This window comes from Rhinoraja longicauda, chromosome 24, assembly GCF_053455715.1.
Source record: "Rhinoraja longicauda isolate Sanriku21f chromosome 24, sRhiLon1.1, whole genome shotgun sequence".
Taxonomy (NCBI): Eukaryota; Metazoa; Chordata; class Chondrichthyes; order Rajiformes; family Arhynchobatidae; genus Rhinoraja; species Rhinoraja longicauda.
The window spans coordinates 15,567,895-15,581,240 of NC_135976.1; the positions used below are offsets into that span (position 1 = coordinate 15,567,895).

General features: G+C 45.2%; 1 protein-coding gene across 1 annotated transcript in view; it reads right to left on the minus strand.

Annotated features, from left to right (window-relative positions):
* The window catches only part of itpr3 (inositol 1,4,5-trisphosphate receptor, type 3), a 185,378-nt gene that overhangs the window by 90,741 nt on the left and 81,291 nt on the right, over nt 1–13,346 (minus strand). Inside the window, exons 12-17 of the mRNA XM_078420692.1 lie at nt 12,824–12,923; nt 10,772–10,932; nt 8,803–8,944; nt 5,491–5,649; nt 4,329–4,501; nt 2,095–2,214 (exon numbers count right to left, since the gene is read on the minus strand). Coding sequence (XP_078276818.1) covers nt 2,095–2,214; nt 4,329–4,501; nt 5,491–5,649; nt 8,803–8,944; nt 10,772–10,932; nt 12,824–12,923 — 855 coding nt within the window. The remainder of the gene's footprint in view (nt 1–2,094; nt 2,215–4,328; nt 4,502–5,490; nt 5,650–8,802; nt 8,945–10,771; nt 10,933–12,823; nt 12,924–13,346) is intronic.

A 13,346-nucleotide genomic window follows, 5' to 3' on the forward strand; every position in this document is an offset into this window, starting at 1 on the left:
CTTTGGACTTTAGAGATTTCTTTTCTTTTTTGCCTTCCATCACAATGAGGAATTTGGAGGAGTCACTGTGGTGGATGTTTGTGTTAAAATAGACCAAGTGGACCCATTGGGCCCAAACCTCTCCTGCATTGGTGCAGCACCCTCTCCTCCTCCTCTCTCTCCTCTCCCCCTCCCCCCTTCCCCTCCTCCCTCCGCCCCATACCTCCCCTCCCCTCCCCCCTCCTCCCCTCCCCCTCCCTCCTCCCCTCTTCCTCCCCCCTCGACCCCCTCCTCCTCCCCCTTCCCCTCCCCCCCACTCCATCCCCCTCAACCCCCCTTATCCTCCCTCCCTCTCTCCCTAGGAGATAGATTTAAACTTTAAAATGTGAATAACTTAAAAAATAAAACACCAATTTCAATGAAACTTCTTCCATTAGCACCAAAGGGACAACGGTGAGTAAGGTGGGCATAAAATTGTCGCGCTATCGTGTAGCGTTTTGGCTGTAGTTCAGGAACAAACAAACAAACAAACAAACAAGAGTTTTGGTATAATACATCTATGTCTTGTTGCTTTTTATTGGAATGACTGTATGGCAAATTAAACTCTTCGTATGTTGCAAAACATATTTGGCTAATAAAGTATGGTTATGATTATGAAACAGCGTGGAAACTGGCCCTTCGGCCCACTGAATCCATACTGACCAGCGATCAACCTATGCACTGGCACTATCCTACACACTAAGGATAATTTACAATTTACAGAAACCAATTGTCCTACAAACCTGCACATCTTTGGAATGTGGGAGGAAACCGGAGCACCTGGAGAAAACCCACTTGGTCACAGGGAGAACGTACAAACTCTGTACAGACAGCACCTGTAGTCAGAGAGTATAAGAAAATAACTGCAGATGCTGGTACAAATCGAAGGTATTTATTCACCAAATGTTGGAGTAACTCAGCAGGTCAGGCAGCATCTCGGGAGAGAAGTAATGGGTGACGTTTCGGGTCGAGGCCCTTCTTCAGACTGATGTCAGGGGGGCAGGACAAAGGAAGGATATAGGTGGAGACAGGAAGATAGAGGGAGATCTGGGAAGGAGGAGGGGAAGGGAGGGACAGAGGAACTATCTAAAGTTGGAGAAGTCAATGTTCATACCATTGGGCTGCAAACTGCCCAGGCGAAATATGAGGTGCTGTTCCTCCAATTTCCGGTGGGCCTCACTATGGCATTGGAGGAGGCCCATGACAGAAAGGTCAGACTGGGAATGGGAGGGGGAGTTGAAGTGCTCGGCCTGTAGTCAGGATCGAACTTGTGTCTCCGGCGCTGAAAGGCAGCAACTCTACCACAGCACCATTGTGCTGCCCCCAACTTAGTCAGCATGGACAAGTTGGGTCAAGGTGCCTGTTTCTGTCCTGTATTCAGCACAATGAATCAATAAATCTATGGCCTTGACATTTACTGTGCAAATCCTGACCTGGATTAACTTCATAAAATGCAATGCCTTGCCCTTATCCAAGTTAAATTGCATCTGCCATTCCTCTGCCCACTTTCCCTGTTGATCCAGATTCTGATGCAAATTCAGACAACCTTCTCCACCATCCAGCACATCATCAACTGAGCTTTTGAGTTTAGTTTAGTTTATTGTCACGTGTACCGAAGTACAGTGAAAAGAACACTTCTGTTGCACGCTAATAAGTCAGCGGAAAGACAACACGTGATTGCAGTCGAGCCATCTACAATGTGTAGATACATGTTAATGGGAATAACGTGAATAAAGTTTAAAGCAAGATAAAGGCAGAAAGCTTTGGAGTCTGATATATTGCTACAATTGAAACTGGGTTGTAACATGCAAATTAAATGCATAACGTAGAGACATCATGCGATCTAGATAGCGCGAACAGTTGCAGAATGAGAAGCCTGTACAACATTGCACTAGTAAAAGAGAACTACGACACAAAGTACTGTCTCCGTTCTTTATCTTGAAGATGGACCTCAGAGCAACACAAAACATAACAGTGTCAGCTGCAAATTAGATAAAATTACCATATAAAAAAAAGATAATTAACATCACACATTCACAATAAACCATTATTTTGAGGCAAGAAGCTGGAACTCACGCAGTTTTGATCAGAATGTCTTCATTCTTTGGATCCAGTACACATTTGCAGATTAGTTCCTGGGTCACTGGAATGGCCACATGATTTGACACACAGAGATCGGACAAATAATCTAAAAATCTGTTGGAAAAGGACAAATAGAGAAAGCCGCTTGATTAAAAAGAGATCTATTTCACTTTCTCCTTAACTCTCTTGCTCTTCTTAGACATTAACAGGTATAACAGGTATAACTGGGGAATAGAAATACACCGCGGAAATAGGCCCTTCGGCCCACCGAGTCCACGCTGACCGATGATCACCCCGTACACTACCACTGTTCTGCACACTAGGGACAAATTACAATTTTACTGAAGCCAATTAACCTACAAACCTGTATCTCTTTGGGGTCTCGTCTGAAGAAGGGTCTTGACCCGAAATGTCACCCATTCCTTCTCTCCCGAGATGCTGCCTGACCTGCTGAGTTACTCCAGCATTTTGTGAATAAATACCTTCGATTTGTACCAGCATCTGCAGTTATCTTCTTATATCTCTTTGGGGTGTGGGAGGAAACTAGAACACCCGGAGAAAACCCACACGGTCACAGGGGGAAAGTGCAAACTCCGTACAGACAACACCTGTAGTCAGGATTGAACCCGGGTCTCTGGCGCTGTGAGGCAGCAACTCTACAGCTGTGCCACTGTCCCGCCCTTCTTACTTTATGCCTGCTCTTCCATACCATTATGGGTGACTGTAAGTACACTTTGAAAACTTTCTAAGACTTTAGTTTAGTTTGGAGATACAGCATGGAAAAAGGATCTTCGGCCCTCCGAATCCACACCGAACATCGATCACTCGCTTACATTAATTAGTTCTATATTATCCCACGTTCTCATCCACTCTCCACACTAGAGCTAATTTACAGAGGGCCAATTAACTCAAAAACACGCACGTCTTTGGGATGTGGGAGGTAGCCAGTGCACCCAGAGTAAATCCACTCAGGAGAGTGTGCAAACTCCACACAGACAGCACCCGAGGTCAGGATCGAACCATCAAATGAGTCAAGGGTGTCAAATTATCTTCCCTGGAGAACATTGCATCGATTGTTCATGTTAGATTCCAGAAACTGGAATTATGATAAGGCCAGATATTATGATAAGGCTCTTATCACAGAAACCCAGGTTTCTATTGGTTAATTCGCACTGCTAGTTTAATACCTGGGCAGCAAGTTACATATTCACCCCATCTAATAAAGCAACAGGTTCATTTAATTATTGAAACAAAGAACTGCAGATGCTGGTGTATACCAAAGACAGACACGATGTACTGGAGAAACTCAGCGGGTCAGGCAGCATCTCCGGAGATAAAGGACAGGTGACGTTTCCTGCCGGGACCCTTCTTCAAACTGAAAGTAGAAGGTCGGGGGGAGGGGGGAGGTTGAAGAACTGGAGACAAGAAAACACAAGGACTTACCAGGGACGGCAACTAATGACTTCAGGCAGGGTGGTGCCCTGGTAGGCCCATTGTTAGTCGGGGAAGGTGTGATCTCAAGAGCGATACAATATGGCGAACAATGGAACTGGTTAAATGACTAGGGTGGAGGAAGGGGCCAGAATGGGAGGGGAGGGGAGTGTTTGTAAAAGTTACTTAAAATTACAGAAGTCAGTTTTAATACTGCTGGGATAGGAGCTACCCGAGCAAAATATAAATTCATTTAATTACCAGGGAGTGTAGTAAATTTTATATATGGCAATGAATCTTCATCCATAACATTGCATAAACTGGAATAAAATGCCCACCAGGCCCATTTAAAAAAAATAAATCATGGTATTAATTTCAATGTCAAGGGACATTTTATATCCACCCCAAAAGGCAATTGCAAAATTAATCCCAAAGTATCTGCCTCCTCATGATACCACTCAAAGCCTGGTCTAATGTGTCCTGGAATTCATAGAGGTTCATTGGCGTTTCTGTAAAAGTTGTCATGGAATGTGTGACTGAAATGAGCAAAAGCCTGTAAATGATCAGACTGAAGAAAGGTCCCGACCAGAAACTTCGCCTATCCATGCCCTCCAGAGATGTTGCCTGACCCGCTGAGTTACTCCAGCACTTTGAGTCCTTTTTCGAGGCCACACAGGGGCTGCAGCGTTGAATAGGCTGGGTCTAATTTAATGATTGGGCATCTTCTTGACTGGGTTTAGCCCGCTGCACCACCCCTATAGCTTTAACGGATGGGCACAGGAAAATGAAGGTCTCACCGAGCTTCTCTGTTCTTCCTCACTAGTGTGACGAAGGTTTCAATCTCTGTCTTCGTGATGTGCTGTTCCAATAGTTTTCTGTTGTTGTGAAGCAGAGCTGTGATCGTGTCTTCGGCCAAAATGTCATAACCAATCTGAGACTGCATCACCCCAAACTGCTTGGCTATGTGCTCCTGCAACAGTAACATTGGGAAAATATCATACCAAAATCTTACCTCCGCATTTCCCACCTCTCATTTCCTCCCTTAACAAAACGACAATCCAGAACATGCAAAAGCATCGATTCATGAGTTGATGCAAGGAACTGCAGATGCTGGTTTACATAAAAAGACACAAAATGCTGGAGTAACTCAGCGTGTCAGGCAGCATCTCTGGAGAACATGGATAGGTGATGTTTCGGGTCGGGACCATTCTTCAGATGAGGTCCTGACCCAAAAGGTCACCTACCACGTTCTCCAGAAATGCTGCCTGACCCACTGAGTTACTCCAGCACTTTGTGTCCTAAAGGCAACTAGTTACGAATGAAAAGATTCTTTCACCTTTTGAAAAATACAGCATGAAAACAGGCCTTTCGGCCAACTGAGTCCACACTTACCATTGATCACACCAATCGCATGTTATCCCATTTTCGCATGCACTCCCTAGAAACGAGGGACAATTTTACAGGCCAATTAACCTAAAAGCCCCATGTCTTTGAGATGTGGGGGGAAACTGGAGCACCTGGAGAAAACCCACGCGGACACGGAGAGATTGTATAAACTCCGTACAGACAGCACCCGTAGACAGGATTGAACCTGGGTTTCTGGCACTGTAGGGCAGCAACTCTACCGCTGTGCCACTGTGCCACCCCTAACCCATGCATCATTCTGATATACTCTCTCTGCACCCTTGCCAAAGCCTCCTAGATCAAACCAGAAGTCCACATGTTGATGGCAGTGGAGACGAGAGCTAACGATGTCCTGGGTCTCATCACAAACCAGTTCACGTTAGTTCTTGGTTCCACCACTCCTTCTAATAAACACGATAATTCTTCACAGCAACCTGGACAAACATCTCACGCCATACTTTTGCTTTGCTCATGCTGAATGAAGAAATTAAGTCCCACTTAAGGTCACGGTTAGGAATTGGGCCTGAACCAAGGGTTGTGACTCTTACACCATACCTGGTTTTTCCTGTAGTCATCCTGAGAGTGCCGCAGCACTCGGTAACAGAGGCGGAACATGTACAGGTACGGTGCGTTCTTCTGATCCGTCAGCTCCTCCAACTTTAACAAAGGCCCTTCCCCTTTATCTGCAAACGGAACCTTTAGGATTCCAAATATCTGCAATGCAAGCAACAGGCAGGTGGTTAACCTTTCCCCGCGGCAGAGGTGCCGAAGACAAGATGGCATACGTTCAGTGAAGAGTAAACTGGAAAGGTCACAAAGAAGGTCTATGAGGATTTTGCCAGGACTCAAGGGCCTGGGCCATAGGGAGAGGTTGGGCAGGCTAGGACTTTATTCCTTGGAGCGCAGGAGGATGAGGGGTGATCTTATAGATTGGGTAAATACACAGTCTTTTATCCAGAGTGGGGGAATCAAGCACCAGGGGGCATACATTTACGGTGAGGGGAGAAAGATTTAATAGGGACCTGAGGGGCAACTTCTTTACACAAAAGGTGGTGGGTACATGCAACGAGCTGCCAGCGGAGGTAGTTAAGGCAGGTACTATCACAACATTTTAAAATCATTTGAACAGATACATGGATAGGATAGATTTAGAGGGATATGGGCCAAACGCAGGCAGGTGGGACTATGGTGGATGGGGTATGTTGGTTGGGGTATGTTGGTTGGCGTGGGCAAGTTTGGCGTGTTTCCATGCTGCATGAATCTTTGATGAGCGATCACCCCGTACACTAACACTAAATTTCACACACTAGGGATGATTTACAATTAGCAGGCCAATTAGCCTACAAACCTCTACGACTTTGGAATGAGGGGGGAAACCAAAGCACCCGGAGAAAACCCACGCAGTCACAGGGGAGAACGTGCAAACTCCGCACAGACAGCACTCAGAGCCAGTCTCTTGCGCTGTAAGGCAGCACCTCTACAGCTGCGCCACTGTGCCGCCCGATATATTTGGTGTAAGAATTGAATCTTACTGGCACGTTAGAAATTTGTAGTCGAGCTCTCTGGATTAACCAAAGTGCCTTTCCAACACTAGTAATTGGGGGTAAGGTCAGAACAGAAAATGTGGCAACTTAATCATACTAACATGGAGAGCCATGGGTGTAAAAGGTTAATTGGAAAATGGTCAGGCCTGGCTGGTTTGTATGAAGTTTGAAGATGTCTCTGCAGAGAGAAAGTGATCGTAGATAATTATAGTAAATAGTCAAGAGTGTTTAATTGTCATATGTGTCAAAAATGGAACAATTCAATTCTTATTTGCAGCAGCATTACAGTCAGTGCACACAGTACTCAGATAATGTGATAACAAAAAGTTCAATACATTTTTTTAAAAGTCAGCATTAGTGCAAAAAAACTAAATTCCCTCATTGAAACAAAATGGTTCGTAGTTTAGTTAGTGTTTGTCGTGTTCGATAGATATTAGACTTTAGGGATACTTTAGAGTTACAGTGCAGAAACAGGCCCTTCAGCCCACCGAGTCCGTGCTGGCTAGCGATCAACCCATACACAAACCAACACATACAAGGGACAATTTTACAACTAACCAAAGCCAATTAACTTACAAACTGAACGTCTTTGGAGTGTGGGAGGAAACTGGAGCACCCGGAGGAAACCCACATGGTCACAGGGAGGATGCACAAACTCCGAATGGACAGCACCCAAGGTCAGGGTTGAACCCGGGTCTCTGGCGCAGTAAGGCAGCAGCTTCCCTGTGCCACCACAGCACATTAGCTTAATTTAGTTTAGTTTAATTTAGAGATCCAGTGAGGAAGCAGGCCCTTTGGCCCACCGTGTTCGCACCGACCAGTGATCCCCGCACATTAACACTACCCAACACACACTCGGGACAATTTATAGACAATAGACAATAGACAATAGGTGCAGGAGGAGGCCATTCGGCCCTTTGAGCCAGCCCCGCCATTCAATGTGATCATGGCTGATCATTCTCAATTTACAATAATTTACAATTATACCAAGCCAATTAACCTACAAACTATGTCCTTGAAGTGTGGGAGAAAACAAAAGATCTCGGAGAAAACCCACGCGGGTCACGGGGAGAACGTACAAACTTCATACAGACAGCACCCGTAGTCGGGATCGAACCCAGATCTCTGGCACTGCTTGTACTGTAAGCGCCAGAGAACTGCGCCACCATGCCACCTGTGTTATGGGAACAAGTTGTTCATAAACCTGGAGGTGACCATTTTCAGGCTCCTGTACCTTCTTCCAATGGCAGGAGCGGTCTATTTTTTTGTCAGGAATTATAGGGTTGGGTTATCTGATTTTGTTTTTTTTTCAGTAGGAAATGGAAAGATTGTGGGAATATTATGCTTATCAGTAAACATTGGAGAATCTGTCGCTCATTTACTAACAGACAGATCGCAATTATCTGTGGCTACAATTCTGTTAATTAAAGAAAGCAGAAAAAGTGAGAGAATTTCTCAGCTGCAATTTTGGAAGCTTGCTTGAAGGATTGTCGACAATTTTTTTTGTTCAGTTTAGTTTAGAGATACAGAGGCCACGGGATTTTCTCCGCCCGGCGGGGGCTTCAATGTCGGGAGCCACGACCGCCCCGACGTGCAGCGGCGGCGTCTTCGCCCGCCCCGAATCGCGGGGCTTGGGTCGGTCCGCTGCGGACCTTTCACCGTCCGGCGCGACCTGGAACGTGGCAACTTCAACAGCAGGAGAAGACGGCAGGGGAAGAGAAATGACATTCTGGCCTTCCATCACAGTGAGGATGTGACTGGAGGAGACTCACTGTGATGGATGTTTCTTTTTTTTTTTTTTGTGCTGGTTGTGATTGTGTGTGAAATTGCTTATTTTGATTGCTCTATTGCTGGACTGTGGGTGAACTTTCATTTCACTGCACATCTTGTATGTGTATGTGACAAATAAACTTGACTTGACTTGAGTCCACGCTGACCAACGATCACCCGTACACTTGTTCTATTCAACACACTCGGGGCAATTTACAGAAACCAATTCACCTCCAAACCTGCACCTCTTTGGAATGGGGGAGGAAAGTGGAAACCCAGGCAGTCACAGGAAGAACGAGCACACTCCGTAAATACCTCACCTGTAGTCAGGATCGAACCCTTGCCTCTGGCACTGCAAAGCAGCAACTCTACTGCTGTGCCACTTTGCCGCCCTTAATCTTAAATAAAGTCTAATATCGACTAACAGTAAATCAATTGAGTGTATTGATTTTACTTTGGGTGTTACCACTGCCATATACCGTAACGCTTATTGTAAGCATTATTTTGTCCAACTTTATTCATGGCAATGTTACAGTTCGGATCCACCAGGTACCTGCTTCAGGATGTTTTGCTCTCGCATCAGCTTTTGCCGTTCTCTGTTGGGTTTTGTCATAACAATGTCCACAACATTCTGACCATTGTTGGGAACATCCACAACAAAGAATACAAGATCTTCCAATAGTTTAATTGCAAACCTGCAAAGGACAAGTTGGAATGCAAAGTCATTGTTAGTCATCAAAAAGAAGAAGGCTGAAAAGCTAACAAGAAAACCAGAGGCCTGAAGAAAGGTCCCGACCCAAATCGTCACCTGTCCATGTTCTCCTGAGATGCTGCCTGACCCGCTGAGTTACTCCAGCACTTTGTGTTTTACTCAAGATTCCACCATTTGTGGTCTCTCGTCATGTCCTACTGATCATGATGTAAGTCCAGCATAAAATCAAGTCCCCTCTTTCTTTTCCCCTCCCCAATCTCCCTTGTGCCCTACCTTGACTCGCATCTATTTCTCCCCTCCCCCTCCTCTTCCACCTACATTCCTTCCTCTAGCTTCACAATTCACAACTCTTCGGTTCTTTCCTCTCGCACCTTGCCTTTTCATTCCTGGCCTTCATCCAACCATCTGCCTATCAACCTCAGCCCCTCCCTCACCCCTTCACTTGTATCCACCTATCACTTGCCAAGCTTTGTCCTGCCCTTTTTCTCTTCCAGCTTGCTTCCCTCCCACCACACTCAGCCTGAAGAAAGCAAAGTTTAAAGAAGATGGAAGGGGCAAGTTGTTTTTTATGGGGTGGTAGCGGAGGCAGATACTATTGTGGCATTTAAGAGGCTCAAGATGTGTTTATGCAGGGAATGGAGAGATATGGATCACTTGCAGGCAGGCGAGTTTCATTTGTCTCTGCCTCACGTTCAGCACAAACATTGTGGGCTGAAGGGCCTGTTCCTGTGCTACATTTTTCTGTATTCTTTTTATACAACCCCCCCCCCCCCCCCCCCAACATGTTTACTGCAACAGTTTGCTGTTAGAAACGAAATAATATGCAGACATGTAATGCCCACTTCAGGGCTAACTTTCAGCTTTGGGCAAATGTGAATAAGTTTATCTACTTTGCTGTTAGCCAAAATAAACATTCATTTCTCTCAACGCCCTTGGCCTAGTGTTTCGCAGTGGATAAAAGAACTGATCGACAAATCCTCAAGTTTTTAATGAGTAAAATATTAACGGAACAAATTTCTCTGCTGTTGTGCTGCCTCTCAGGTGGAACTGCACAAATGCAGCCTCATTTCACTTGAACAGAACACAGAACAGTACAGCACAGCCACAACGTCCATGCCAAGCATGATGCCAAGTTAAAATAACCTCCTCTGCCTCCAGGTGATCCATATCCCTCTATTCCCCGTATATCCATGTGCCTATCCAAAAGCCTCCTAATCATCACTATCGTAACTCTCCCTCTAAATGTATCATATCCATGTAACTGTCCAAATGTTTTTAAAACTATGTGAAGGTACTTGCCTCAACTACCACCTGCGGCAGCTCGTTCCACACATGCACCACCCTCAGTGTTAAAAAAGTTGACCCTCAGGTTCCTATTAAATCTTTCCCCCCTCGCCTTAAACCCGTGTCCTCTGGTTCTTGATTCTCCTACTCGGGGCAAAAGACTCTGTGCATTTATCCAAACCATTCAGCTCATGATCTGATACACCTCGATAAAATCGCCCTTCATCCTCCTGCACTCCAAGGAATCAAGTCCTAGCCTGCTCAACCTCTCCTTATAGCTCAGGCCCTCGAGTCCAGACAACGTCCTCATAATTCTTCTCTGCACCCTTTCCAGCTTGATGTTTCTTTCCTAGAACAGGGTGATCAAAACTGAACACAATACTCTGAATGTGGCCTTGCCACCATCCTGTACAACTGTAACATGACCACAAAACTTCTATATTGTAAAATTGCACCTGTGCTGCAATTCTACCGCAGAATAAGTGAGACATTATTATAATTCTTCAGAAGATAGTTTGAACATTACCTTCGATCGTTGTGGTTTAAGGTCCCTTGCTCCAGTTTCTCAACAACTGTTCCTAGAATTTTGCTGGCATCATTTGCAAAGTCCAAATCTCGGATTTCTGAAACTGGAACAGACACAAGAGCAAAAGCTTCTTTGTCTTCTTTGCTGGGGCATGTTCCAAGCTAAACATAAAGATATCATGTTTAGAATTTTCATGAAAACCTTGTGCAATGGACAAAATCCAAGTGTAATTGTATTCAATGTACTTCAGCCAGTACTGTCAAGTTCATAAGTTGTAGGAGCAGAATTAGGCCACTCTGCCCATTAAGACTATTCCGCCTTCCAACCATGGCTGATCTCTCTTTCCTTCTCAACCCCATTCTCCTGCCTTCTCCCCATAACCCCTGACACCCTTACTATTAAGGGGTTGGACTCGTTAGAGGCAGGAAACATGTTCCCAATGTTGGGGGAGTCCAGAACCAGAGGCCACAGTTTAAGAGTAAGGGGTAGGCCATTTAGAACGGAGACGAGGAAAAACTTTTTCAGTCAGAGAGTTGTAAATCTGCGGAATTCTCTGCCTCAGAAGGCAGTGGAGGCCAATTCTCTGGATGCATTCAAGAGAGAGATTGATAGAGCTCTTAAGGATAGCGGAGTCAAGGGGTATGGGGAGAAGGCAGGAACGGGGTACTGATTGAGAATGATCAGCCATGATCACATTGAATGGTGGTGCTGGCTCGAAGGGCCGAATGGCCTACTCCTGCACCTATTGTCTATTGTCTATTCAAGAATCAGTCAATGTCCACATTAAAAATACCCAATGATGGTCTCCACAACCGTCTGTGGCAATGAACTCCACAGATTTAACACCCTCTGACTAAAGAACTTCCTCCTCATCTCTTTTCTAAAGGCGTCCATTTAATCTGAGGCTATGGCCTCTGGTCCTAGACTCTCCCACTAGTGGAATCATCCTCTCCACATCCACTCTATCTATGCCTTTCACTATTCGGTAAGTTTCAACAAGGTCCCCCCTCATCCTTCTAAACTCCAGCGAGTACAGGCCCAATGCCGTCAAATGCTCATCATATGCTAACCCAATTATTCCTGGGATCATTCACGTAAACAAGTTACAGGCCGTCAGTAAACTTCTCATATGCAATTTTGATCCCATCGTAAAATTCTCCTGAACAGATTATTAACAGAGCAAGTCACACACAATCAATGTCAAAGACTAGAGGGCATAGCTTCAAGGTGAAAGAGGCTAAATTTAAAGGAGATGGGTAGGCAAGTGTTTTTTTTAAACAGAGATTGCCTGGTGGGTTCCTGGAACGCGCTGCTAGTGGTGGTGGTGGAGACAGATACAACAGTGGCTTTAAGAGGCTTTTTGAAAGGCACATGGGGGGAGTAGAACAGTATGGATATCTTGTGTAGGTAGATGAGGCCAGCTTAACGTGGCATTATGTTCGGCTCAGACGTTGTGGCCTTTTCCTGTGCTGTAATTTTATATATTTTAATTAAAGCATAGATCATTGAACAGTACAGCACAGGAACAGGCCCTTCAGCCCACCATCTCTGTGGCGACCATGATGCCAAGATCAACTTTTACCTGCCTGCACATAATCCATATTCCTCTATTCACACTAGTTCTATGTTATCCCACTTTCTCATCCACTCCCGACACATTAGCGGCAATCTTACAGAGGTCAATTAACCTACAAACTGGCAGGTGTTTGGGCTGTGGGAGGAAACCGTCGCTCCTGGAGTCACAGAGAGAACATGCAAACTCCACACAGACAGCACCCGAGGTCAGGATTGATTGCGGGTCTCTGGCGCTGTGAGGCAGCGGCACTAACAGGTAGATGCGATACGGGGGAAATGGTGAGATGTGTCCGAACGCAGGCAGGTGGGAGTAGTGTAGATGGGACATGTTGGTCATCGTGGGCGAGTTGGGCCGTAGGGCATGTTTCCACACTATAAGACTCCATGACTCTAAATATCGCTTAACATGAATGTCCCACTGTTATAAAGTAACATGACAGATTAAATTAAACAGAGAAACCCGAATGCAATAAATACCATGAGTCTTATTGGTCTCTCTTCATCGGTATCAATGGGGATATTTGTGCTTTGAATCCATGTATTGGTACACAGGTGCCTTAATCTCACAAACGAATTCCTGAAATATTGAAGAAAATAGCAGGAGATAAAAGGAACACTTTTATACAGAGATGATGTAAAGAATTCATGCTGAAAAAGAAAGAAAAACAGAGCAAAAACACAAAGTGCTGGGGTAACTCAACAGGTCAGGCAGCATTTCTGGAGAAAGCAAGGACAGGTGACGTTTCGGGTCGGGTTTCAAGACGGGTCCCGACCCGAAACATCATCTATCCATGTTCTCCAGAGATGCTGCCTGGCCCTGTGAGTTACTCCAGCACTCTGTGTTTTTCACTCAAGATTCCAGCATCTACAGTTCCTTGTGTCTAAGAAAGATAAACTGTTTGGCATTAAGCACTAATTTCCCATGCTGTGCTGTTGTATTAAATCACTTTTAGTTTAATTAAATTAAATTCAAATAATGCATGGAAACCGGCCATTCGGC